A 27891-nucleotide genomic window follows, 5' to 3' on the forward strand; every position below is an offset into this window, starting at 1 on the left:
AAGCCATTTGATCCTTTGAGCCTGTTCTGAACCTCTGGGCCAGCTTCTGAGGTGTATCATAGCATATCAGAACCAGTTGATTAGAAAAAATTTACAAAGACAGAATAGGTTTGTAGATAAAACGCCCTTCATTCCCGTATGATTTGGTTCACGGTTGAAAGAGGATGGATTTCAGAATAGAAGATATGACAGCCTAGAATTATCAACTTACAGTTAAAATATATTATCTGAGGTGAGGTGAGAAATATTCAGTCAAAATGAGAATATACAAGTCATGCAAGAGTCCAGGTTTAAAACAGCCTCACCTCCTGAAAGGTAGCTGTCAGACTGGGCAGACTGCAATGGCTTTTTATCATTCCCGTAGTCCAGAATATTTGGATGACTGCCACTCTTGTCCTTATTCCTACAATTAAAAACATGAGTAAACACAGGATTGGTACTCTATACCTGATGAAGGGCTTTTGCCAAAATGTCAATTTTCCTGCTCCTCGGATGCCGCCTGACCTGCTGTGCTTTTCCAGCACCACTCTGATGTAAACTCTGGTTTCCAGCATCTGCAGTCCTCACTTTTGTCTACAGTTAGTGAATGTTAGGTCGCCCCCCCCCCACCCCATCTGTATCTAAGAATGTCATCTTATTAATAATACTGTAATGTTAGTCAATCCATCAGGTGGAATGCTAAATTCTATTGTAAATTAAAGTAAGACTTGCATTTATAGCACACCTTCCATGATCTCATGTTCCCAAAGAGTTTTACAATCAAAGTAGTCCTTTTGATGGAGAGCAGTCACTATTGTAAAGTAGAAAATATTGCTTGTGCAAGAGTTTTCAATAGTTTCACATGACTAAATTTACCTCTACATTTCAACAAACTCTGCAGTAATAGAGTTTAGAATAGACCGCGAGTCATGAACTAGGCCTGGAGCATGAAATAGCCAAACTGAGTGCTCTCCTCCCCCAACATTTTGGGGGGGCTCACTGGCGGATTTCTCTCTTCCTAATCCAGAAATGCCAAGGAATACCCCACCCTGTCCCTGCTGGGATCAGCAAAATGATAATAACAACAACTGTACTTATAAAAGACCTTTAACATTATACAACATCCAAGGCACTTCGTAGTAGTTTTACAAACAAAACTAGACACCAACCCACAAAAAGACATACTTGGATGGGTAACTGAAAGCTTGATTAAACAGTCAGACTTTAAGGAGCATCTTAAAAGAAGAAACTAATAATATGGAGGAGAGATGGGGGGGAAATGAGTTCCAGAGCTCAATACCTAAGTTGCAGAAGTAACAGTGCCAATAGTGAAGTGAGTAAAGTTGGTAAACTGGAAGAGGCAGAGTTGAAGTGGCATAGAGATCACAGAATGTAATGGGGCATGAAGAAGTTAAAGAGATCTGGAGAGACATGGCCTGACAGGATTCTGAAAACCAAGAATAGGAATTTTAAAATTTGGGTGTAGCCGGAGCAACAGGCAGTGTAGACCAATGAGCACAGGACTGACAAACAGAACTTTGTGATTCAGGCAGGAAAGTTTTGGAAAAGCTGATGTTTATGCTGGTTGGTAGATGGGCAGCTGCCCAGGAGAGCACTGGAATAGTCATGTCCAGACATAACAATGACAAAAATCATGAATTGAATCTGTAATCTTCTTTTCTATATAACTTCTTCTAAGCCTTGCACTAAGCCATTAAAGCTAAGTACATGTTTGTAGCTCTGGTTGGTAGTACATAGATTAAGTACCTTAAAAGATTTCCATCCGCAGTAAGCTGGTCCAAAGACACTCCTTCAGACAGATTTAAGCTGAATCTCTTATTCTGATCTGGGCTTTTGGTTGTCACTTCATTGTCATGTTTTCTTTGACCTGATGCTCCTCTGTATTTTTCCTCAATGCACCTCAAGGGGACAATGCGATTAATTGGATGAAAGATTATCGCTCCACTGTCCTCTGAAATTGGCTTGCGGTTTCCTACATAAAACCGCACCAGTGCTGGGAGGTTATCAAATCTCTCCTGTTCAAACTGGAAGAGCACACGGGTGTAGGACTCCTTACGCCGGAGGACCACGCGAATGATCTTGAAATGGAGAGGCTCATGCTTCCAGATGCAGCTCAATACATAGTCTCCAGGGCTGGAGTGAGATTCTCGAATAAGGAAGTCTCCATCCCTTTCCATTAGTGTCTCTGCTACCTATATTATTAAAGGAGAACATCAGTGTTTATCTAGTACACAACAACTGTTGCTAATCAAATTCTTGCCCTTTTGAACATTTTTTTATCTTTTGAGTCACAGTATTGGACCACTATCTCATTTCACCATGAAAAGATACCTCCTTAATCCTGCGAAAGGACTAGATATATTGCTTGCCCTGAAACAGTCAAGGAGGCTAGCAAAATCGGATTCCTTGCAAAACTCCTGAGTGGCATCAACAGAATAACAAGTTCTGAAAGTGGGTACTGGGTCACTACCTTCACTAAAACCTTACAGTGGAACTCCCATATGGGATCTCCTAGCAGACCTCTACTCTGATCTCCAAACTTCGACTCCAGAATGGTTCCTATTTACAATCCCCTGATAACTCAAGCAGGCTATTGATGTCAACTCTACCACATGAAGTCTATTACAAAATTGTGATTGAATTCTCTTGTCAAATATTGCTATTCGATTACTCTCCCTGTACTTAAAAACCTGCTACACCTTTTCTACTTCTCAGGTCATTTTCCCCTTTGACTTGATAATATGAAACACAAACTACTGATTTTTAATCTCACTGTCCAATTTAATACCATGAAACTGTGTTCATTTATCTTTTCTTTCAACTGGATGCTATCCCCTTTCAACTTTGTACGCATGTATCCATGTATGTATAAAAACTTAACACGGAGTCTTTGTTAATTTTCCTCAGGTGTAAGCAGTTAATAAAACTAACTTTTTAAACTTAAGATAATCATGTGATTGGCTCCTTACTGCTACAGTAGAAATTAGCTAGCTACATTTTAACTTGAAAGAGGTATACCTTGTGCTAAAAAGAACATACAAAATAAACTTTGCTGCGGTCAACAAAAAGACAGCCAATTCACCTCAACTCAAGTGGCTGTAATATGTTCTTCCTTTGGTTGAATATGCCACCTTGTTATTGCTCTGATGCTTTCGATCTTGCCTTAGGAAGACTTTATAAACAAAAGTTGTTGATTAAATAGGTTGAGGACCATAATATGAGGCTGTTCATAAAGGACCACTAAATTGACATTCCCTGAGACAGGACCAGGTTAACCAATATGGAAAATTGAGCCTTACAAGTCCATCTTTGAGTCTGGGATCATGGCTGTGGAAGGACTGACTCCACAACTAACTTGTACCATGCCAAAGATGGGAGGATAATGACGAATGAACAAATGTTCCTTTCTCTGGAACAAACGGGGGAAAAAAAAAAGACCATCTTCCTTCAAATATATCTTATTTCAAATAATACTTTTCGGCTGGCCAATTATTGAAACACTGAAGCTTTAACATCACAGTTTACAGATTATAGAGTGAAATGGCCCGAGATGTCTAACCTGCCGTGGAATAGGACCATGAAACCAAGCATGGCTGCGAAGATCATCAGTGCTCAGTTTTAATTCCTCCTCCAGCTCCTTCATCAATGGATCTTTTTCCGAACTCATTATGATTAGATTAGTAACTAACTGAAAAGAACAGATTAATTAGGTTAGTGTTAAGTGTTTCTTACATAATACAGCCCAGCTGGGCACTGTTGTGCACAGAAGTAAACTCCCTACCCCTGAACCAGAATTCAATTCCGACCTGCTCCAGAGATGCAACCTTTGAACAGGTTAATGAGACAAATTGTTAAAATAAAATAAAAAATTTCCAGCTGCCTGAATTTGAGTTTGATTTATTGTTGTCACATGTACCACAATACAGTGAAAAGTATTGTTTTGCATGGCATACAGGCAGCTGGTAACATATAAAGTAAATCGAGTTGGCAGAACACAATGTCGCAGCATCAGAGAAGACATAAGATTGAATATTTGAGAGGTCTGTTCAAAAACCTGATACAATTGAATTGTTGAGAAAGTGAGGACTGCAGATGCTGGAGATCTGAGTCAAAACATGAGGTGCTGGAAAAGCACAGCAGGTCATGCAGCATCCAAGGAGCTGGAGAGTTGACGTTTCAGGCATAACCTCTACATCAGGCCTGATGGAGGGCTTATGCTCAAAACATCAACTCTCCTGCTCCTCGGATGTTTTCTGCCCAGCTGTGCGTTTCCAGTACCACACTTTTTGACTACAATTGAATGGTGTTGAACTAAAGGTAGCTTTGTGATAGCAGTCTCTCATTGATGAATCAGAAATTTAAGAGTTAAAATCCAATGCTAGAGTCTTGAGGACAAGGTTTCAGCTGTACTGCCAGTGCAGGACTGGCAGAGCACTACATTAGTAAAAAGTGCAATTATTTGAATGAGATGTTAAACCATAGCCCCAAATGCCCCCTTAATTGAACCCAGGAATCCTTAAAATTAATTGAAAAAGAGCAGGGGTGATCATCCTCGTGCCTTGGCCAGTATTCATGTCTCAAACAATATCATTAAAACATCTTATCTGGTTGCTAAGTCTTTACTGTTTGTGGAATCCAACTGTGCATAAATTGGTTGCTGTGCTTGCTATTTTGTAACACCAACTATACCTCAAAACATACTTCATTGATTGTAAACCATTTGGGACATCCCACGGATGTGAAGGGCTCTCTAATAAATAGAAGTCTTTATTCCCTTTCAGATCAGGCAAAGATTTAATATTTATTCTTCACCACCCTTTTTAGGGACACAATTATATCTCAGAACCTATACGTAAGACTCCAGTAAAATACATTGGTTCTTCAGTAAGCTGTTGGAGTGCACCCCAGCTAAATTAAAAATAGTAATTAGACAGTTTCCGGTACTTATATTCAGGCCTACCATTCTGTTAAAAGTACTGAAGGAGAACAAAACATTGTCTTGTGCAAGACAATACCAACAGAACAATCAACAGAGGGTGTGTTTATTCAGTATTTGTTTTAACCACCTGAGTCATGTGTGACTTTGCCATTTTCTCAACTAAGTTCAGTCTCTCGTGCAGAATAGTATGACATACCCCTTCAGTAACCGTGGAGCCCCATCTGATGCTCAGCAGTCTGAATGACAGGACAATGACACAGGCAATATTTGCATCACTGTTCTCAGTAGCGTCAGTGAAACCTATGCATACTACACTTCCATGGCTGTCCTCAGCCAGCAGCCTCCAGGTGAAACTCCCTACCATCCCAAAAATGACAACATTGCTCCTTTATAAGACCAGGCACAGCTGGCAAGTGGACAAACAAGTCATCTGCAATAATTCATTCATAAAAAATAAAATAACCACTGACTCAAACAACTGTAAAAGAAACGACAGGATATTCAAAAATTAAAGAGCCCTTCATACAAAATTCTCTAATATAGAAAAATTTACATTTTCCACATGACTGCACGTGGGACTGAACACGTTATTACTGGTTCGTACAAGTTTGTCATAACCTCACCTCCCTGTAACAGAATAAAACCTTACAGTATCTTCATCAACCACATTCCAAACATTTTTCACATAAGATCTCAGTCTGAAGTGCTATCCTTTATTTTATCGATATCATAACCTACCTTTTCAGCTCATTGCTTCTCTTCTGACCCATTACTCATGAGAGAGAATCATTTACTTTGGTTCACTGTTGCAAAGAACACCTCAATTTAGCCCAAGGGTGCTGCACCTCTAGGTGAAACTATTTGCTTGAAAGGTACAGGAATTCTATAGAGAACTGGGGATAAAGGCTAACCGACAAAAGAGGTGCTACCTCAATGACATAACAATGCCACTCATTTTCTGACAAGACTGCAAACCAAACAAAGTGACCTAATGTGTTTCTCTTGAGTTTGCTGAATTTGTGAGAGGATTGACAAATACAAGCAGAGCACCCCTTCAAAATATGGAATAATCCAGTGCACTACTCCACCCTTTGCACACTTGACAGCAAATCTGGGAAACTTTATTGCTTATCATTCAGGCCTGTAATTGGTGAGACTATGTGATGCGTACTTACCTTCTTTCACAGCTGTGCAATCCAGGGTTGCCAGCCTGATAGTATTGGTTTGAGGTCTCCAGGAACAAGACACTAATCTTCAGATTACTGCTATGAGCAACGTACATGGAGAAACAAACATAGTAGGGCCATTAAGGTAACAATTGTGTAAACATTTCATTCTCTTTGAACACTGTCCCTGTGAAAATAAGAGGGAAGTATATTTTTAAAAAGGCTGTTTTAACATGCAAGATGCTCGGATCGAGGAGGTCATATAATAAAGTCTCCAAGAGTTGACAACTCTAGTGGAAGATGGTGAATGTTAGAATTTGTTTCACACCCCCACTGCCACCCCACCCCACCCTCCGCCCCACATGCCCACCATCCCACTCCCCTGCCCCCAGGTGTTGTTCTTGTCTCTTACTGCTATTTCATTAGTACGCAACTTCTGCTAAATGGTCAGTTTTTTAAAAAAATCTCAGTGTGTTGGCCAACACTTGTTGACAGTTCCCCATGTCCTGGAGAAGGTGAGCTGCAGTTCTTAGGTGCAAGTACATCCACAATGTTGTTAGGAAAAGAGTTCCAGGAGTTTAATACAGTGACAGTGAAGGACTAGCAATATAGTTCCAAGTCAGGATACTGTATAGCTTTGAGGGTAACTTGCAGATGGTGGTGTTACCATGCATCTGTTGCCTTTGCCCTTCTAGGTATCAAGGGTTTGAAAGGTGTTGTTGAAGCAGTATTGGTGAGTTGCTGCAGCGCATCACTTGGATAGTACACACTACTGCCACTGTGTGTTACCAGTAAGGGGAGCGAATATTACATTTAATATAATGATGGCTGATTTTCTGCTTCAGCACAACTTTATCATTCACTTCCCCATATCCCTTTTTTCACCCTGGTAGACCAAAAAATAATTTCAAATATATACCAAATAGAGCACCCACAGTCCTGTAGGGTAGAGAATTTCAACACAGAGTAAATACATTTTTCCTTACCCCTTTCCTAAATAATTGTCCCTTTATCCTGTGACTCTACATTCTAGACACCCCAGGCAAGGGAAACAACCTCTCAATGTCTCCCTTGTCATGCCCCTTCAGAATCTTATATGTTTTAGTAACGTCACCTGATTCTTCTAGAGAGTGTAGGCCCAATTTATTTAGCCGCTAACAACACTTTCATTCCAGGAAGCAAATGAATGAACCTTTCCTGTACAATTTCCAAATCAAGTTACATCCTTCTTTACAGAGACCAAAATGCACACAGTGCTCTGGCTGTGAGTTCACATCAATACAACTGTAGCAAAATTTCCATTTCCTTGTGTCCAAATCCCCATGGAATAAAGGCCAACACTTCAGTTACCTTTCTAGTTGTTGGATGTACTATATATTAACTGTGTTGTGAATTGCATACCAAGTTTCTCAACCATTTGAATCAGCACAAGCCTGTACAATCCTACACTCAACTGACACACAACCTGATTCAACACAAGATAATATATACTGGAGTTTATTTTTAAAGGGATATAATTGAAAAGACAAGAAGTTACATTAAACTACAGTAGTATAAAATCTTGGTTAGACTACCCAGGGTAATTCTGCTCTCTACATTATTAAAAAAGATATAAAAGCATTACGGAAAGTAGACAAAAGATTCACAATTATGTTCCAGAATGGAGAGGTTATGTCCATTGGACCATAGGAAATAGGAATAGGAATAGGCTTTTCGGTTTCTTGAGCCTGCTCTGCCATTCAATATGATCATGGGCATCCTGCATTCCACACATCCATTTTCCTCTATTTTCCCTGTGTTCCCCAAATGATTAAGAATCTATCTCAGTCTTAAATATACACAAGGACTGTGACCCCATATCTCTCTGTGACAAGGATTTCCAAAGTCTCATAACCCTCTGAGAGAAGAAATTCCTCATCATCTCAGTGCACTGATCAATAAAGGCAAGCTTACCAAATCCCTCCGACACTATTTTATCTATCTGTGACTCCACTTTCAAGGAACTATGAACATGCACTCCAAGGTCTCAATGTTCAGCAACACTCCCCAGGAGCTTGCCATTAAGTCCTGCCCTAATCTGCCTTTCCAAAATGCAGCACCTCACATCTGCCACTCCTTGGCCCACTGGCCCATCTGATCAAGATCCCATTGTACGCTGAGGTAGCCTTCTTCATTGTCCATTACAACTTCAATTTTGGTGTCACCTGCAAACTTACTAACTATACCTCCTATATTCACATCCAAATTATTTTTATAAATGACAATAAGCAGTGGACCCCGCACCAGTTCTTGTGGCACCTCACTGCTCACAGGCCTCCAATATGAAAATCAGCCCTCCACCACCAGCCTCTGTCTTCTACCTTTGAGCCAGTTCTATATCCAAGTACTTAGTTCTCCCTGTATTCCATGTGATCTAACCTTGCTAACCAGTCTACCATGAGGAACCTTGTTGAATGCCTTACTGAAGTCCATACAGATCACATCCACTACACTGCGCTCATCAATGCTCTTCATTACTTCTTCTAAAACTCAATCAAGTGAGTGAGACATGATTTCCCACGCACAAAGCCATGTTGACTATCGCTAATCAGTTCTAGCTTTTCCAAATACATATAAATACTGGCCCTCAAGATTCCCTCCAATAACTTGTCCACCACTGATGTCAAGCTCACCGGTGAATAATTCCATGGTTTTTCCTTACCACTTTTCTTAATAGTGGCACCACGTTAGTCAACCTCCAGTGTTCCAGCATTCCACCTGTGACTATCAATGATACAAATGCCTTCTGCAAGGGGCTCAGTAATTACTTCCCTAGCTTCCCACGGAGTTCTAGGGTACACCTTATCAGGTTCTGGAGATTTATCCACCTTTATACATTTTAAGATGTCCATCACCTTCTCCTCTAAAATATGAACATTTTTCAAGATGTCACTATTAATTTCCCCACATTCCCTATCCTTCTCCACAGTAAACACTGATGCAAAATACTCATTTAGTATCTCCCCCATCTCCTGTGGTTTCACACATCGGCAGCCTTGCTGATCTTTATGGGGCCCTATTCTCTCTCTGGTTACTCTTTTGTCCTTAAACTATTTGTAGAATCACTTTATATTCTCCTTAACACTATTTGGCAAAACTATTGCATGCCCCCTTTTTGCCATCCTGACTTCCCTTTTAAGTATACTCCTCCTGCCTTTACTGTTCTACGGATTCACTCAATCTCTGCTCTCTATACCTGACATATGCTGCCTTCTTATTGAAAAAAAACCTCAATTTCTCTAGTCATCCAGCATTCCCTACACCTACCAGCCTTGCCCTTCACCCTAACAGGAACATATTGTCTCTGGACTCTCATTATCTTATTTTTAAAGGCTGCCCATTTTCTAGTCATCCAATCAAACCTTCTTCCACGATATTGCCACACTGGGATTTTTTTTATTCATCGTTCCTGGTACTTAGATATTATTGGTAAGGCGGGTATTTATTGTCCATCTCTTGAAAAGGCGATGATGGGGCTTCTCTTTGATACTACTGAGCAGCTCACCTGGCCACAACATAGGGCCAAGTCACTTGCATTGATGTGGGATTGCAGTCACATATACGGACTTACACGGTAAGGGTGACAAGTTTCCTTCCTTAAAGCTCACTAGTGAGCAAGATGGATTTTTCTGACCATCTTTAGAATGTCATTAATGCCAACTTTTTATTTCCAAAATACCACGGTGGGATTTGAACTTGCATCAAATTGTATTATAAGTTCAGTAACATAAATACCACACTCCAAGCCGGTAAACACAATTGCTTGGTCCTTCTTGCTTTCTCAAAAAAATACAAGTCCCAACCTTGGTGGTTCTGGTGGCAATGGAGGAATCAATTTTTGATGTTTTTAGGAGCTGTCATCAGGTTACACTAACTGGTGCACTGAACAGATATTATCAATGTTCAATAAAACCTGTATAGGACCTGTGATGTTATTATCACATTTGGCAAATCGTCAGATATTGCACTTCCATGTTCCCAAACATTATCTAATGGGAAATTATCACAAAAACAACGGAGGTCAACACCAGGAGTTCAGTTTACTGCTTTGCCACTCAAACCAAATAGTGTTCCAGCGGTGAACTTTAAAAGTCCTTTACACCACAGCACATTCAGGACTGTGTCACTCAGAGACACAAGGGAAGAATGTGATGACTCCACAGTGAATTATTGGGCCCACCCTTTCCTGGAAACTCTGGTAATGCATTAGGATATGACAGCAGGCATTGGCTAACAATGCTGATGCATCTGATAATGATTTACTGTGCCTCACTTTCCAACACTGCACTCAAATAAACATGTAATATGTCTCGTAGGGGTAGCAGCCATTTCCAGTGGCAGCTTAAGCAGAGGAGAGTTGTGCAGCTCAGGTGAGGAGGGGAAAATGTGTCTGAAATATATCCAAGTATTACCCTTTCATCTTACCTTTAAAAGAGTCATAGAGTCATACAGCAAAGAAACAGACCCTTTGGTCCAACCAGTCCATGCCAAACATAATCCAAAACTAAACTAGTCCCACCTGCCTGCTTTTGGCCCATATCCCTCCAAACTTTTCATATTCATGTACTTATCGAAATGTCTTTTGAACATTGTAAGTGTACCCATATCCACCACTTCCTCAGGAAGTACATTCCACACGCGAACCACCCTCTATGTAAAAGATTTGCCTCTCATGTCTTTTTTAAAGCTCTCTCCTCACACCTCAAAAACATGCCCCCAGTCTTGAAAATCTCCATCTTAGGGAAAACGCAACTACCATCGACTATAACGATATGTCTCATTATTTCATAAATATCTAGCAGATCGCCTTTCAACCTCCCAAGCTCCAGTGAAAAAAGTCCCAGCCTATCCAGCCTTTCTTTATAACTCAAATCTTCAATACCTGGCAACATCCTGGTAAATCTCTTCTGAACCCTCTCCAGCTTGTTAATAGTCTTCCTATAACTGGGTGACGAGAACTGGACATGGTATTCCAGAACAGGCCTCACCATTGTCCTGTACAACCTTAACATAACATCCCAACTCCTATACTCAAAAGGCCGAAGGCAAACCCGCCAAATGCCTTTTTTAACCTTGCTGTCTATATGTGACATAAAACTTTAAAGAATCATATCCCTGTACCCCTAGGCCTCCTGTTCTACAACACCACCCAAAGATCTTCCAATAATTGTATAAGTTCTAAACTTGTATGCTGTACCAAAATGCAATACTTCACATTTATCCAGATTGAACTCCACTTTTTCAGTCCATTGACCCACTTGGTCAAGATCCCTTTGTAATCTTAGAAAACCTTCTTCACTGCCTACTATGCTACCAATTTTGGTGTCATTCACCAACTCCCTAACTATGCCTTCTATATTCTCATCCAAATCATTTATATAAATGACGAACAAAAGAGGACCCACAACTGATCCCTGTGGAACACCGCCAGTCGGAGACATCCAGGCCGAAAAGCAACCTTCCACCATTACACTCTGTCTCCTGCTGTTAATCCAATTGGCAATCTCACCTGGAATCCTATGTGACCTACCTTTACTAATTAGTCTACCACGCAGAATCTTGTTAAAGGCTTTACTAACATCCAAATAAACAACATCTACTGCTCTGCCATCGTCAATGTTTTTGGTAACTTCCTCAAAAAACTCAATCAAGGTTGTGAGACATAATTTTTTTCACACAAAACCATGCTGACTATCCCTAAACAATTTTTGTCTCTCTTCGCTTGCAGTCAATTAGTAAGTTTAAGTATAATGCAGCAGCGTTCCGCCAATGATTAATAGGAAGGTGCTTTGTGTGGGATAGTACTGAACCACACAGACCACAACATCAGATGATTGATAACTCGTTTTGACTTAGGTGGTCCATGTTTGAGCAGCAATGAAGGGGCATACAATTCAGCCTGGTGGCTTGAGACTAGACATAATTGAGCGAGTTCCAGTCACTTTCCTGGAAAGCAAAAGCACGTGGCCCATCAGAGAAAGAAGACTGGGCTGGATGTAATGCATATAATAGTCAAGTAGCCAGTCACAAAATTTCACAAATGAAGAACAGCTTGTTTATATTGCATATTGGAATACAGGATGCCTTTAATCATTCTAGCTCTTAAAATCTTGGCATCAGTGTTCACGAAATTATCCCCACATGAGTTGCCTAGTATTAAAGGCGGATAGTGGGAAACAGTTTAAAGAAGACAGCCACATTCAAAACACAGGGAGAAAGTTCAGACTGCAGATGCTGGAGATCAGGGTTGAGAGTGTGGTGCTGGAGAAACACAGCAGGTCAGGCAGCATCCGAGGAGCAAAAGCCCTTCCTGATGAAGGGCTCTTTCCCGAAACGTCGATTCTCTTGCTCCTCAAATGCTGCCTGACCTGCTGCGCTTTTCCAGCACCACATTCTTGACTACACTCAAAACATAGCAGAGTTAAGATGACAAAATGGGCAATGTTAAAAGTTAAAGCACAGTGATACTAACAGAAGAAGGTAGTAGAAGACTTCTGAGGCTAAGATGGAACGTGCAATCCATAACTTAAACCATAATTATGGTAGAAAGAGTTTACTGAGCTGTGGGCATAAGGCTTAATTTCAGGAAATCATGAGAAAGGTTTACAATATGTATTAAATCGTGAAAAGCTGGAAATCATTTATTTTGCCTTGAGAAGATACAAAGGCTCCATTTCGGCTACTTAATGTGGGAAACTCTTTTGACTGCAAAAATGCAAAAGTAAGTCGTGAAGTTATATGAAAAAGGCTTTTGAAGGAAAATAATACAGACCATTATTGATCTAGTAATGGGCAATGAGGTAGGATTAATAAGTAATCTTGTAGTTAAGGATCTTCAAGGGGATAGTATTCACAATACTGTAAAATTATAAATTATGCACTATATTAAAGACCTAGAGGAAGAGTTGACTATGATGTATCCAATTTTGCTGACAATACAAAAACAGGTAGGAGTACATGTTGCAGTGAGGACCCAAGGAATCTGTAAGGATTATAGATAGATTGACTGAGTGGGCAAAAAGACTGGCACTGGAAGTTAGTGTAGGAAATTGTGAGGTCATGCTCTGTGGCAGGAAGAATCAAAAGGCAGGACCACTTCTGGAGAGAAATGCAGCACCAAGAGATCTGGGTGGTTCATGTGTATGCAACACAAAAAAACTGAGCATGCAAATGCAGAAGAATTATGAAAGCAAACTGAATTTTGGCCTTTGTTGCTGGAGGATTGGAATTTAAAAATAGGAATATCCTGTAACAACTATACAGCAGTAACAGCTGTACAGGCAGATGGTGAGGCCATACTTGGAATATGTAATTTTGATCCCCATATTTAACAAAGGATGTACTGGAATTGGAAAATTTCAAAAGTGATTCACTCAGCTGATACCTAGGATGATGGGATTGACTTATCGAGAGCAATTTAGCAGTTTATTTGGCCTTTATTTATTAAAGTGTACAAAAACAAGGAGTGATCTTATTGAAGACAAGATTCTGACAATTTAGATGCTGAGCTCATGTTTCCACTAGAAGGAGAATCTCAAATTAGCGGCACAGCATCAGAATAAGAGGACACTCATTTACAACTAAGGTTTGAAGGCACCTCTTCTCCAAGAAGGTTGTAAATGTCTGGAACTCACTACTCCAGAGATTTGTGAGAAAGAACGTTTTGACATTACCTATGTTGGCATAATAGAATTGTTCCATGCTGTCAACAGGAAGGAAATTTGCAACTATGCAGGAGTGGTGGAAATGTTTTCCATTCCTATGATCACTGAAGAACCTTCAGATGACACAAATCAGCATATTTCATGAGCAGGAGCAAAGATTGACAGTACAATCCCATTGAGTCAATTAAGAAATTTTTTCACTGAAGTTGTTGTGACAGTAAAACTGTCTACAAAACACACAGTTATTATAGGTTTGAATTTGATGTCAAATGTTGAGATGACATACTCAAGTGGGACATTTCAATTTATTGTCTTTCAAAGCAGAATTATCAGCATCAATGACCAAAATAATGCTAAGCAGCCGTTCTCCAGTACCATGACTGAGGAGGGGGAAATGTCTGGCATGTTAATTCAATGACCACAGAGGGTGAATGAGAAAGTTCAAACTAATCAATAGATTTAAGTGAGCAGTTTACATACTTTAACATTAGCAAATTGAAAATAAAGATTTGCTTGCTCAAAATTAAGATGAGCTGCATACAACTCCATGAAAGCAAGTCCAATGTTCACAGATTCAGGATATGGTCAAAATGAAGAAATGACCTATCTCAGAAGTATAGGGTACTGCATAAAGAAAATACACGTTTCTTCCAAGCAGCATGAGATTAATCTCTTTCATTAGATTAAAGGTTCCCCAGTTATAATTTTGGGGCAACTAGTCGATTCAGCAGGAAAAGAGTTCCTCTATGAAAGAAATTCAGGAGATCAATTGTCCTTAAGAGATGATAATGGACCAAGCATCTGGATTAACGGAACAATGTCTTCTTCAAAGGACATCCAAGAGATTGAAAGCTGTCCAGTGGAAAGACACTCTTAAGAGCAAAGCCAAAATCACAGTTAAGGCCAACAGTTCTCAAGCCAAACATTTACTAATCTTCCAATTCCAAAGAGAATTTCTGATGGAAGAATTGTGAAACCTCCATATCACCTGAATTTGTGAAATCAAAGACTTGGGGGCAATGGAATAGGATAAAATGTGATTATAGATGAATATGTAGATGCAACTTTGGGGCCAATAAAGCTTGGGGAAAGATTTTATATAAGGTGATGGACGGAAAGGGATAATCTTGGAGATTACATTAAGATCCACCTAATCTAATGATGTCATACATTCTTTGGTGAGGAAATTAAGAGAATAGCTCTTTGATCTTGAAATTGTCTTTAGACTCAGACAAGGAGCAATAACAAATGTCAGGATCCTTTCCTCACAAATCAACAATCCAAATCAAAATGTACTTTCTCAGGTGTATTCCCAGAATGTACACAATTTCTCATGTGTGGTCTAATTAGAGCTTTGGCAGCTGTAGCAAAACTTTTCCCCTTTTATATTCTTGTCATTTAGCTGTAACTGCGAACAATTCCCTCACCCTTTATACTTTACTAATAGATCTAAGTAATCTGTGTATCTAGTGCAGAACCAGAGCAGCTATGAATAGTTCAGACTGTTTCTGGAAGTGACTGACTCCATTGAGGCTGAGAAGGTATTTAAGCTGATTGACACCTGTAATTAGTTAACATAACATAATGCGATAATTATTTTCTCTTTGAAGGAGTATCATAAGATCTTTACTGTCCAGTCAAGATGACCTCAAGATGTGACCTACAGCCACAATCGGACTGGCTAGGTCTAATTTAGCAACAGGATAGTACACTGTCCATTGGGTAGTGATATGCTTCTGTATGTAAAGCTCATATTTCAAATGACCAAGATCAAAGCCATGGGCAATCTGAAATGACTATTCATAGAACATGAAGTGGTTGTTATTTTTCACTGTCCATTTCACATTTCTGTTTTTGTTGCTAATGGAAGAAAAGACCAGCAGACATATCCTATCTAGTCAGGATTGCAGGTAAGTCTATACCAGGAAAATTTAAGTAGTGGATGCATCTGGGTGTCCCTTCCCCACTCCCCAAACCAGCATCCACCCCTCTCTTCTGGAACCCTGTTGCTCCAACTAAGATATGGATGTGCAAGTGTTGGACTGGTGTGGACAAAGTTAAAAATCACACAACACCAGGTTATAGTCCAATAGGTTTATTTGAAAGTACTAGTTTTTGGAGTGCTACTCCTTCATCAGGTAGCTGTGGAGCAGGGTCGTAAGATTTGGAATTTATAGCAAAAGATCAGTGTCATGCAACTGAAACCATATATTGAACAAACCTAGATTGCTGTTAAGTCTTTCATCTTTTAGAATGAGTTGCAGGTTTTGGTTCATTAATATGTAAATTCCACAATTTCTTCCTCGTCATGTTCTCAAGATAACTTAAGGTTTTATAAAAATAGGTGACATCTCAGCTCAGACAATGCATTAAACGTATGAGGTTAGAGTCTGTCTGTATCCAACCTTGAGTCAGACTGGTTCTATTTCCAACGTAGGAATTTTAAAAATGTTACATGGATTGACTGCTTGCATTGACTGCCTTAAGATGATATGCTTTTTGAGCAAAATACAATGTGTCTGCAAATACAATTCTGCAAATTTAAATTCACCCCATAGACTTATATGTGTGTGTGTGTGTGTGTGTGTGTGTATGTGTGTGTGTATGTGTGTATGCTAGAGAGAGGGAGAGAGAGAGACAGAGTCAGAGAGAGAGAGTGTGTGTGCGCATGTGAATGTGAGTGTGCATGAATGTGTGTTTGTGTGTGTGTGTGCATGAATGTGATGGAGTATAAGCCTGTGAGACGGTGCGAGTGTGGGAGATGTATGTCTGTGTATGGGAGTGAGCATGTGTTTGAGAGAGGATCTGCGTGAGTATGTAAGTATATAAGTGTGTGTGTGTGTGTGGTGTAGTGTGACATGAACCCAAGGTCCCGTTTGAGGCCGTCCACATGGGCACCAAACTTGGCTATCAGTCTCTGCTTGGCCACTCTGCGTTGTTGCATGTCCTGAAGTCCACCTTGGAGGATGGTCACCCGAAGATCCGAGGTCAAATCTCCCTGATCGCTACGTGTTCCCTGACTGAGAGCGAACATCCCTGGTCTGGTGATTGCTGCATGGTGTCCATTCATAGCATCTGTGTGGTCTCATCAATGCTGCAGCGTGTGAGATAGGTAACATTGGCCGAGTCTTAGAAGTATCTGCCACGTAAATGGTGGGTGGTGTCCCCACATGTAATGGTGGCATCCATGTCAACATCTGACATGTCTTGCAGTGGTTGCCATGACAGTGTTGTTCAGTGTTGTGGTCGATGTTGTACTGAACGCTGGGCTGCTTAAGGTTTGGTGGTGGTTTAAAGGCGAGAAGTGGAGGCACGTGGAAGGTATTGGCTAGGTGCTCATCCTCATTGATAATGTATTGCAGGCTGTGAAGATCATGGCGCAGTTTCTCCGCTCCCAGGAAGTTATGGATATCAAAGGGCACCCTATCGGTTGCATCCCGTGTCTATCTCCTGAGGAGGTCATTACAGTTTCTTGCTGTAGCACGTCGTAACTGACGATCGATAAGTTGAGAATCATACCCTGGTCGAACAAGGGCGTCCTTCAGCACCTTCAGGTATCTGTCGCATTCCTCCTCACCTGAACAGATTGCTCCAACTAATGTCCGAACAATGATCTTTTGACTTTGAAAATGCAAGTTACAATAATAATGATTGTGTTCTGAATAAACCCTGTACAATTTACAGAGCTTTTACCTTTAGAAAAACCTGCTGGAGAGTTGATAGATATATTAAAGCAGTTCTGGCATTTACTGCATTGTTGTTGCTCTAGTTTCACAGATGAGTATTATGCAGACACTTCTGTATAGAGAAACAAGTTACATGCTATTTTTACTTTGTTGTGTGCAAGGACAACAATCTTGATAAGATTTCATTTTGCTTTAGTAAAGATTTTTTAAAAAATTCTTTGATAGTCTAGGGATGGAATTAGTTGCTTTGGTATCCTGAAACTCAAAAGGGTTGGAGGCAACGTGTTAATACATTGTCCCACATGCCATTCATAGTTGGCTCACAAGAATTCCTTAAAAACAACCAGATAATCAAAGCTGAGTTATCTGCAAGTCTAAACGAGGCAAGAATTAGGCAGCCTTGGTTAAACAGCACCTGACCTGAGTTAAAGGGTTTTGATTGTAGCTGGCAGGACCTCATGGACGTATTCTGGAATCAGGGCTGATTAGGGACCTCTTAATTTTGCATTCGTTCATCAGTTACTGAGGGAAAAGGTACCAGTATGGATTTTGGAATGTTCTTTGAATGGAATTAAGAGACACAAGCCAGTAAATGTAAGTACGAAATTAAAAAAAAGTACATATTATCAAGGTTTAAATTCTTCACCCGAATGCATTGAATTGTGAGGATGTAAAGTACCACTGGACAGAAGGAATTATTTGATTGTTTCAGTTGGCATAGCAACAAGCACATAAACTTTAGTTTTCCCTTGATTTGCTTTACAAAATATGCTAACTATAAGTGTTTAGAAATTTTCATACAAAGAAGGAAGCATTTTCAAATCATGTTGCTCTGCCAGATAGTTGCAAAGAGGAAAAAAGCTTAAATCTTTAAAAACAGGAAATTCTCAGGTTTAGCCCTTGAGCTGACTGAAGCTGTAGCAGCAGCAGCAGGGGGTGTTGCATTTCATATCAGCACTTCCTGACATAGAGAATGAAATCCCTTCAATTCCCCAGGTGCCAGACCTAATTTATAAAGCATTACAAAGAATTTACAGCATATAAATAGTTCAGTTTGCCCAGGGGCTCCACACTGGGTTTAGTGCACCATATGAACCACCTTCCATCGTCCTTTGTCCAATCTCTCTCAGCATACCTTTCCATTCCTTTCTCCCTTAAATTCATCTAGCTTCACCTTAAATACATGTAGCTATGCTTCCACATTCTAAACACTTGCTGGGTGGGGCAGGGGGAGAAGGGGATGGAGTTTCTCTTTAATTCTCAATGAGAATTTTACTCATTAAATTATATTTCTGGTTCCTACTCTTGTACCATTTGCAGGGGCAACATCTTCTCAACTTCTATCTAATCAAACTCATTCATAAGTTTAACAACCTATACAATAGCTAAAACTTCTGTCTTCTCCTTTCTAGAGAAAGTAGCTCCAGCTGTTTGATATATCCTGAAAGATATGAGCTGACAATCATTCTGGGGTGAGGATATGTCCATTTTTACCAGTGACCACTTCAAGAGATGTAGCACCCCAAGATAGATAATGTCGATAGAATAATTCCCAATTCATAAAGCTCATTCCCAAATTTCCATTTTTACAAATTTTCATGTTGAAACATGCCTACTAATTATTGAATAAGGTATAGGTATGTACTGTAGGTCACGACGGAAAAAGATATCTACTAGACGTCTCATTAATAATAAATGCATATTTGGAGAGAAATACCCAGCATACTTCTATTCTTGCTACTATTGCCGTTAACGATAACACAAATGGTGCAGCAGTACAGCAGTTGCCATAGCTACAACATTGACTGAATACAGATATGATGTATACGATACAGAACACAGGCACAATTTGAGATTCAATGTTAGTGATTTGGAATGGTCAGAAACATGTAATTGCTGCATTTACAGCCAACTTCGAAGGTATTTCCTGGATTGATGACCAACCCAAAGAGAAACATCTGTATTATGTTCATTGTGCTGGTTTGTAGTTTCCAAATTAAATGGAGGCAGGACACCGATAAAATAGCATAAAGGTAGCATCTAACATAAAGCAGTACATGCTAGTTCAAATTCTGTTGCAGATTTCCTCAGGCAAAGTTCAGCCATCACTGACTAGGTTATCTTCAGCCTAACTTCCTGAACAGTTTATTGTTTTATTTATAAGTGAATTCTGATCCCGTAACAACAGTGTGACATCATATCAGTAGTAATTATGTGCATATTTGTTTTGCATTTTTATTTATATGTAGTACTGTTAGAATATATAGTATGCCAAAAGGATTTTGCCCCAAGATGCACCTTAAACTATGTTATCCTTCTCGGCCAATTTGCTAGGCTCCATTCTGTGTCAACTGAATTCAATTCAGAAAATGTGATCATCCTAATATAGTAAACTGAATTTGCACCTCCTCCATTGTGTCCCCATCCCTTTGGCCATCTTTTGGGTAGGAGGTTTGTGGGGAATGGGGACAAATTGCGTGGCCCAGAGGCTGACAGTGAGCGTCAGGTTATCAGGGCTATCTTACCCTATGGTGAGAGCTGGGATAGATGGAAGGGTTAAGGGGAACTCTTGGGAAAATTGGATGAGTTTGTGACAGTACATGCCTAAATTTTTATTATGGAACTTGAAGCCTATACTGATTTGAACCATCTCGATCTAGTTGACGATGAGATCTTTGATTGGGGTTGTTAACCTGGGCCAATCAGGAAAGCCCTACATGACCAATACTAACAGGTGATAAAATTCTGCATGTATTTTATGTAGTGCAGTTTTTTTAATGAAATTTCAGGCACTTTATGGGTGTGTCCCTATTTCTTTTGCGTATTGTTACTGTTGTTCAATTAGTTTTGTTTAACTATGAATTTTTAAAAAATAAACAGGAGTTTAGGAATCTCCTCAGTTCAGGCGGATTGACTCTGAGCTGGCTAGCTACAACCCAGTGTGTTACTGTTGTACTCAGTGACTGATCCCTGAACTTGCTGGTCACACAGCCCAGTGTGTTACTGTTGTACTCAGTAACTGATCCCTGAACTGGCTGACCACACAGCCCTGTATGTTACTGTTGTACTCAGTAACTGATCCCTGAACTGGCTGGTCACACAGCCCAGTGTGTTACTGTTATACTCAGTAACTGATCCCTGAACTGGCTGACCACACAGCCCAGTGTGTTACTGTTGTACTCAGTAACTGATCCCTGAACTGACTGACCACACAGCCCAGTGTGTTACTGTTGTACTCAGTAACTGATCCCTGAACTGGCTGGTTACACAGCCCAGTGTGTTACTGTTTTTTTTAAAGAACGAATTTCTGAGCCGGCTGGCCACATAGCCAGTGTAAATCAAAATTAACAGGAGATATAGAATCTCCTCAGATCAGGGGAAGGGATCCAAGCTGGCTGGCCACAACCAGTGTACTGTGCACAAGTCAATAAAGGGTGACTTGGTGATGGGATACCAGCCTCTATGCAGTTACTTCGGTGACGACGGGAGGAAACAGTACATGCCTGAAGAACTTTCGCTTGCAACACTTATCTTGGAGTTGGGTTAAACATTTCTGGCATCATGCCTTTATTTGAAAAGCTTGACTTGTTTGATCCTGCAGTCAAAGACTAGGCCCAGTATGTAGAAAAAAATGCAATGTTTTTTTTCTGGGCAAATGACATTGGGGCAAATGAAAAGCAATGAGTAACCCTTCTAACTGCTTGTTGACCTGCAGTCATTTCAGTTATAGGGGCTTAACTTTCCCCAGAGGCACCAGACACTGAAACCTTTCAAGAGCTGACAGTGTTAGTTAAGGAATCTTGCGATACCAAACCTCCCCTAACTTTGAGATGCTACTGGTTTTCTTTAGCTGTTAGAGAACTGGGGAAAATCGTATCGGGATTTTTGACAAGGCTGAGATGACTAGCAAAGCCATGATTTTAGGCTAACCCTGAATGAGATGCTGACAGACATGTTTGATAAGTGGGACTAATGACATAACCAAACAGAAGTGCCCTCTTGCTGAAGCCCAACTGATCTTCCAACAGGCAGTACTACTGTCTTTGTCATTAGAAACTGTGGCAGGTAGAGCACAGGAGATAATAGCATCCCAATGGAAATGGACTCCCTCACCTATCCAATTGAACTTGCGGAACACCACTTGAACGTAGGTAATTGCAGAGCCTCATGCAGGATATAAACTGAGCAGAGAACACAAAGCCGAGCCTCGACCAAGTAACTAAACGTTCTTCAGGATTTGGGCTGGCAAGCCATTGGAGTTGCTGCCAGTATGCAGACTTGAGACAGCAAAGAAGTCCTACAAAGCCTGACTTGAGTAAGAAAACTCATAGGCTGGTATCCAGGAGAGGGTACACCCTGGAAGGTTCCCCCTACATATAGATATCAATTGCTTATTGACATCCAAATTGGACCAAATTAAAATTAATTTTTGGTTAAATGATCACACAATTCCCAGGGAGGTCAATACTGGTGCAGAGTCCATTTTTAGAAGAGTTGGTCTGGACTCGAACGCTTAAGTTTGCACAAGACCTCAGCCAGACTGAGCACATACACTGGGGAACTGTTGCAGATTAAGGTTCCTGTCTCCTATGAGAAGCAGTTGGTGCAGTTACCATTGATGGTAGTAAAAGGCTCCGGTCCAAACCTAATGGATAGAATTGGTTGAGAAAGATTCATCCAGATTGGCTGAACATTTTTTGAGTAGAAAATGGCTGCCTTAGTGAAGCCCTAATTAAATATTTGGGAGATTGAGGAAGGGCTTGGGACTATCAAAGGGGCTAAAGCCATTTTACATGTTGACTAGGAAACAATTCCGAGAATTTGCAAGGCTGGCCTGGTGACATTTGCCTTTTGGGATAAATCTGAAATGGAAGTCAGGAGTCTAGAGAGTGAAGGATTCATCAAACCAGATGGCTCAGTTTGTGTGTGCGTGTGCGTGTGCGTGTGCGCGCGCGCACGGGCGCGTGCGTAGTGGATTTAACACAAACTGTAAAACGCTTCTTGCATCTCGATAAAAATCCAATTCCTTGCATAGAGGTCTTGTATGTGCAACATTGGCAGAGAGACTGTCCACCATCAATGTTCCTGTTCCTCGGATGCTGCCTGACTTGCTGTGCTTTTCCAGCACCGCTCTAATCTTGACTCTGTCCTTTACAAAAGCTGAAAATGAGCCACACCTACCCACAATTGCAACTGGATGAGGAGTCACAGAAGTATGCTACAATTAATATCCATAAAGGTTTATACCAATATACAAGACTGCCATTGGTATCATCAACCTGCACACTTCACCAACAGACCATGGAGAACATTTTACAAGGACTTGCCACTTGTCTGGATGATGTACTAATAACAGGGAAGACCAATAATGAGCACTTGGAGAACTTGGACATAATGTTAAACGTTTCTCCAAAGCAGGCATACACCTGAGACAGGAAAAATGTATGTTCCAGCCACTCCAAGTGACCTACTTGGGTTATAAAGTTGACAAAATTGGGTGACACCCAATGGAAGATAAAATGAAGGCGATTAAAAGAGCCCAGGATCCCACATCTTAGGTCTTTCCTCAAGTTAGCCAATTATTATGGAAAATTTATATGCAACCTGGCCTCCATTTTGGCCTCCACACTCACTTCCCTCCAAGGCCCCAAGGGATCCTTCCATATCCGCCACAAGTTCACCTGTACCTCCACACACATCATCTATTGCATCCGCTGCACCCGATGTGGCCTCCTCTATATTGGTGAGACAGGCCGCTTACTTGCGGAACGCTTCAGAGAACACCTCTGGGCCGCCCGAACCAACCAACCCAATCACCCCGTGGCTCAACACTTTAACTCCCCCTCCCACTCCACCGAGGACATGCAGGTCCTTGGACTCCTCCACCGGCAGAACACAACTACACGACGGCTGGAGGAGGAGCGCCTCATCTTCCGCCTGGGAACCCTCCAACCACAAGGTATGAATTCAGATTTCTCCAGCTTCCTCATTTCCCCTCCCCCCACCTTGTCTCAGTCGGTTCCCTCAACTCAGCACCGCCCTCCTAACCTGCAATCCTCTTCCTGACCTCTCCGCCCCCACCCCACTCCGGCCTATCACCCTCACCTTGACCTCCTTCCACCTATCCCACCTCCATCGCCCCTCCCCCTAGTCCCTCCTCCCTACCTTTTATCTCAGCCGGCTTGGCTCTCTCTCTCTTATTCCTGATGAAGGGCTTATGCTCGAAACGTCGAATTCTCTATTCCTGAGATGCTGCCTAACCTGCTGTGCTTTGACCAGCAACACATTTGCAGCTCCATTTTGGCACCCTTACACCTGCTACTGAAAAAGGGTCAGCCTTGGAAATTCTTTGTCCAAGGCATAGCCCTTACAAAAGTGAAAAAGAAGCTATTGCCATCCAAGATGTTGGTCTACTACTTTTTGAGGCAAAAAAATTGGGCTGACATGCGATGCCTACCTGTACAGTATCATATCATTATAGAAATCCTATACTGTGGAAACAGGCTATTTAGCCAAACAAATCTACACCGATCCTCCGAGGAGTAACCTTCCCAGACCCATTCCCATACCCTATATTTATCCCTGACTAATGTACTTAACCAACACATTCCTGAACACTATGGGCAATTTAACACGGCCAATTCACCTGACCTGCATATTTTTGGATTGTGGGAGGAAACTGGAGCACTCAGAGGAAACCCACACTGACATGGGGAGAATGTACACAAACTCCACCAGAGGCTAGAATTGAACCTGGTTCTCTGGCGCTGTGAAGCAGCAGTGCTAACCACTGAGCCATCATGCCACCTGTACTGGGATGCTGTTGGCTCACTAGTGGCCCAATGGAGAGGAATACCTATTAGCGTATGATTCCCAGGTTTGGGCTGATGCTGAACGCAAATATGTCCAGATAGAGAAGGAAGGTCTGGTGGTCATCTTTGGTGTAAGGAAGTTCCATGAGTACCTTTATGGAAGAGAGCTCGTCATACTAACAAATCACAAACCTCTGCTAGGGCTACTGAAGGAAGACAAGATGGTTGGGCCCATATTTTCTTGTAGAATTCAGCATTGGGCCCTTACTCTCAGTATGTATAGGCACACGTTAGAACATTATCCAGGAAGCCAAGTGACTAATGTGGATATTTTGAGCCACTTCTCACTGGCAGATATTCCACTGATGGTGCCCCTCCCAAGAAGAGTATTATTTTGTTTTTAAACTTCCTGGACACCCTTTCAGTCACTGCTGACAATATCTAACTGTAGACAGAAAAAGATCCTATCTTAGCAAAACTAAAACAGCTGGTAGTAATGTGGGAAACAGAAGGGCCATTGCAACTAGGATTGAAACTTTTCTGGACTCAGCGAGACGAGATCACTGCAGAGGACAGCATATTACTACAGAGAGCAAGAGTAAAGGTTGCCACCAGATACTGGCTGAACTCCACTAGGGTCATCCAGGGGTTTCCAAGATGAAGATGCTAGCAAGAAGCTGTGTCTGGTGGCCAACATTAGATGCTGACATAGCTGCGTTGGTGTGGCAGTGCCTAGAGTGCCAACAAGGACAAAAACTAGCAGCACAACCACATTTGTGGGAATGGCAGGTAAATCCTGGACTCAGTTGCATGTCGTCTATGCCAGTCCTTTCCTGAGCTTTACCTTCCTGGGTCATTGTAGATACCCATTCAAAGTGGTCGGTGTGCATAAAGTTTGTTCAGCAAACTCAGGGATGATGGTTGAGAAGCTGCGAGCATCATTTGTGATACATGAACTCCCAGAAGTATTGATCATGGACAATGGAGCATCATTTACCAGCAAGGAATTTGAATATTTCCTAAAGTCAAATAGCTTTTGGCATATAAGGACAGCTCCATACCATCCATCATTCAATGGTCTAGTGGAAAGAGTGGTCCACATGCTTAAAGAAGCAGCCCAAAGCACCATTTGATAGCAATCTGTCTCAACTTGTTCAATTATAGCATTACCCCTCAAGCGACAACAGGGATAGTTCCAGCACTGTTGCTGATGGGGAAAAAATTCCACACCAAGTTAAACTTGATATTTCCAACCTGGGGGAGGAGGGGACAGTGAAATGGCAGCAGGAACACCAATGCCTGCCTCATGCCTCCTCTAGACAAGAGTGACAGTTTAATTCAGGGATGACGTTTGGAGTCAGAACCTTGGAAATGGCCCTGACCAGATATGAGGTGAGGTCGATACGAGGTCAGGTTCAGGTCGGTGATACAGGCCTGAACAAACACATTGATCACCCGAAAGCTGTTACCCTCAAATGGACAGGAGCAAAACATTCCTGGCCCGTCAGAATAGCCAGAAGCCTGTCAGAAACCATAGATTCTCCCCCTCTGTTTAGAGTCAAGGAAACCTCAGAGTCTGAGATGGATGCTGTCTCGATACTGTTACCTTCAGAAGAAGAGGAGGAAACCCTCCCCAGACGTTCCAGTCGCAAGAGATTGGCTACAGTCCTGTGTCAGATCCAGGTCAGAGGAAGCAGACCAGAGACAAGAATGTTGTGAGAAAAGCTACAATAGAAAGACCAGGCTTAGCTCTTTGGACTTAGAGGGGAGGGATATAGTGATTGGAACCAGCTGCATCTTATTGACTATGAGATCCTTGATAGGGGTTGTTAACCTGAGCCAATCAGGAAAGCCCTGGCTGACCAATGTTAACAGAAGATTTTTAATCTCATGTCTAGAGATGACCTCTGAGCTGACTGGCCACAGCCAGTGTACTGTGCACAAGTAAATAAAGGATGACTTGGTGACAGGATACTGGCCTCTGTATAGTTATTTCTAAGCCCACCCTTCTGAATCAGGGATGATACAGAAGCCCTGAGCCATCTGATATCACCTGTTGGAACAATGTGTTAAAAATGAGGGAAAAGTAATAAGTGTACATTTTCAGTTAAATCAGTTCCATAAAGTTGATTTACATTTTAATATTATAATTAGCTCCATTTACCAATAATGAAAGTCAAATCTATTATTTTTTATATACTTAGTAATCCAAATTTCCAGTATAAAGGTACAGTCAGCATAATCTGACCAGACCATAGGGCTGTTCTCTGATTACAGTGAGATGACTGTTGGTAGTTTAACCTGAGAGTCGACAGGCTCCAGGCAAGGAGAAGTTAAGAAGGAGAGTGCTTAGCCAGTCGATGTGGAAATTGAACTTGCATTATTGACATCGCCTTACATTGCAAACCAATATGACACATACCTTTCATTCTAATAAGACACTTGTAGACTCAGTAGGCGTGGCTCTGTAATCAAACTTTTGATGCTTAAAAATGAAAATTGGAACCTGTTTGACCAATCTAGTCTACTGAACTAACACTTTAAAATATTCCGAGCTACAACCAACAGGGTACCCTTCGTTGTCCAGTACTTCCCAGAAGCCGATAAACTACGTCGTGTTCTTCGCAGCCTGCAACACATTATCAATGAGGATAAGCACCTCGCCAAGACCTTCCCCACACCCCCACCACTCGCCTTTAAACAGCCACCAAACCACAAACAGATCAATGCTCGAAGCAAACTGCCCAGCTTTCAGGACAATCCATGGATACCACCATTACACTTGGGGACAACTCCAACCATGTACAGGGCAGATACTCATGCGAGCTGAAAATGTGTTGCTGGACCAACCAGCCCAATCACCTCGTGGCTCAGCACTTCAACTCCCCCTCACTCCACCAAGGACATGCAGGTCCTTGGATTCCTCCATCGCCAGACCATAGCAACATGACAGCTGGAGGAAGAGTGCTTCATCTTCTGCATAGGAACCCTCCAACCACAAGGGATGAACTCAGATTTCTCCAGTTTCCTCATTTCCCCTCCCCCCCCACCTTGTCTCAGCCCCAACCCTCAAACTCAGCACCACCTTCCTAACCTGCAATCTTCTTCCTGACCTCTCCGCCCCCACCCCCACTCCGGCCTATCACCCTCACCTTAACCTCCTTCCACCTATCGCATTTCCAACGCCTCTCCCCCAAGTCCCTCCTCCCTACCTTTTATCTTAGCCTGCTTGGCACACTTTCCTCATTCCTGAAGAAGGGCTCCTGCCCGAAACGTCAATTCTCCTGTTCCTTGGATGCTGCCTGACCTGCTGCGCTTTTCCAGCAACACATTTTCAGCTCTGATCTCCAGCATCTGCAGTCCTCACTTTCTCCTAGAAGATACTCATGCGATTCAGCCAACATCGTCTATCTCATATGCTGCAGGCAAGGATGCCCTGAATCTTGGTACATTAGTGAGACCAAGCAGAGGCTACTGGAATGGACACCATACAACAATCAACAGACAGGAGTGTTTCCTCCCAGTTGGAGAACACTTCAGCGGTCCGGGACATTTGGCCTCAGACCTTCGAATGACTGTCCTCCA

At 41.6% G+C, this 27891-nt stretch overlaps 2 protein-coding genes across 8 annotated transcripts in view; one reads left to right on the top strand and one right to left on the bottom strand.

The window, feature by feature from the left end:
- The window catches only part of LOC132835801 (breast cancer anti-estrogen resistance protein 3 homolog), a 51667-nt gene that overhangs the window by 12323 nt on the left and 11453 nt on the right, over positions 1–27891 (bottom strand). For 4 of the 6 annotated variants that reach the window (XM_060854873.1, XM_060854877.1, XM_060854874.1 and 1 more), the window contains 3 exons: positions 3560–3688; positions 1747–2192; positions 306–403 (listed from right to left, as the gene is read on the bottom strand). In XM_060854873.1, the coding sequence (XP_060710856.1) occupies positions 306–403; positions 1747–2192; positions 3560–3688 (673 nt within the window). Of the gene's footprint in view, positions 1–305; positions 404–1746; positions 2193–3559; positions 3689–5677; positions 5774–6114; positions 6198–27891 lie in introns of those variants that run through there. The other 2 variants (XM_060854878.1, XM_060854875.1) reach the window with 2 other exon arrangements.
- notch3 (notch receptor 3) overlaps positions 17936–27891 on the top strand; it is a 406903-nt gene continuing 396947 nt past the window's right edge. For both annotated transcript variants that reach the window (XM_060854870.1, XM_060854872.1), the window contains exon 1: positions 17936–18088. The gene's annotated coding sequence lies outside the window, so the exon portion shown is untranslated. The remainder of the gene's footprint in view (positions 18089–27891) is intronic.

This window comes from Hemiscyllium ocellatum, chromosome 45 (genome assembly GCF_020745735.1).
Source record: "Hemiscyllium ocellatum isolate sHemOce1 chromosome 45, sHemOce1.pat.X.cur, whole genome shotgun sequence".
NCBI lineage: Eukaryota > Metazoa > Chordata > Chondrichthyes > Orectolobiformes > Hemiscylliidae > Hemiscyllium > Hemiscyllium ocellatum.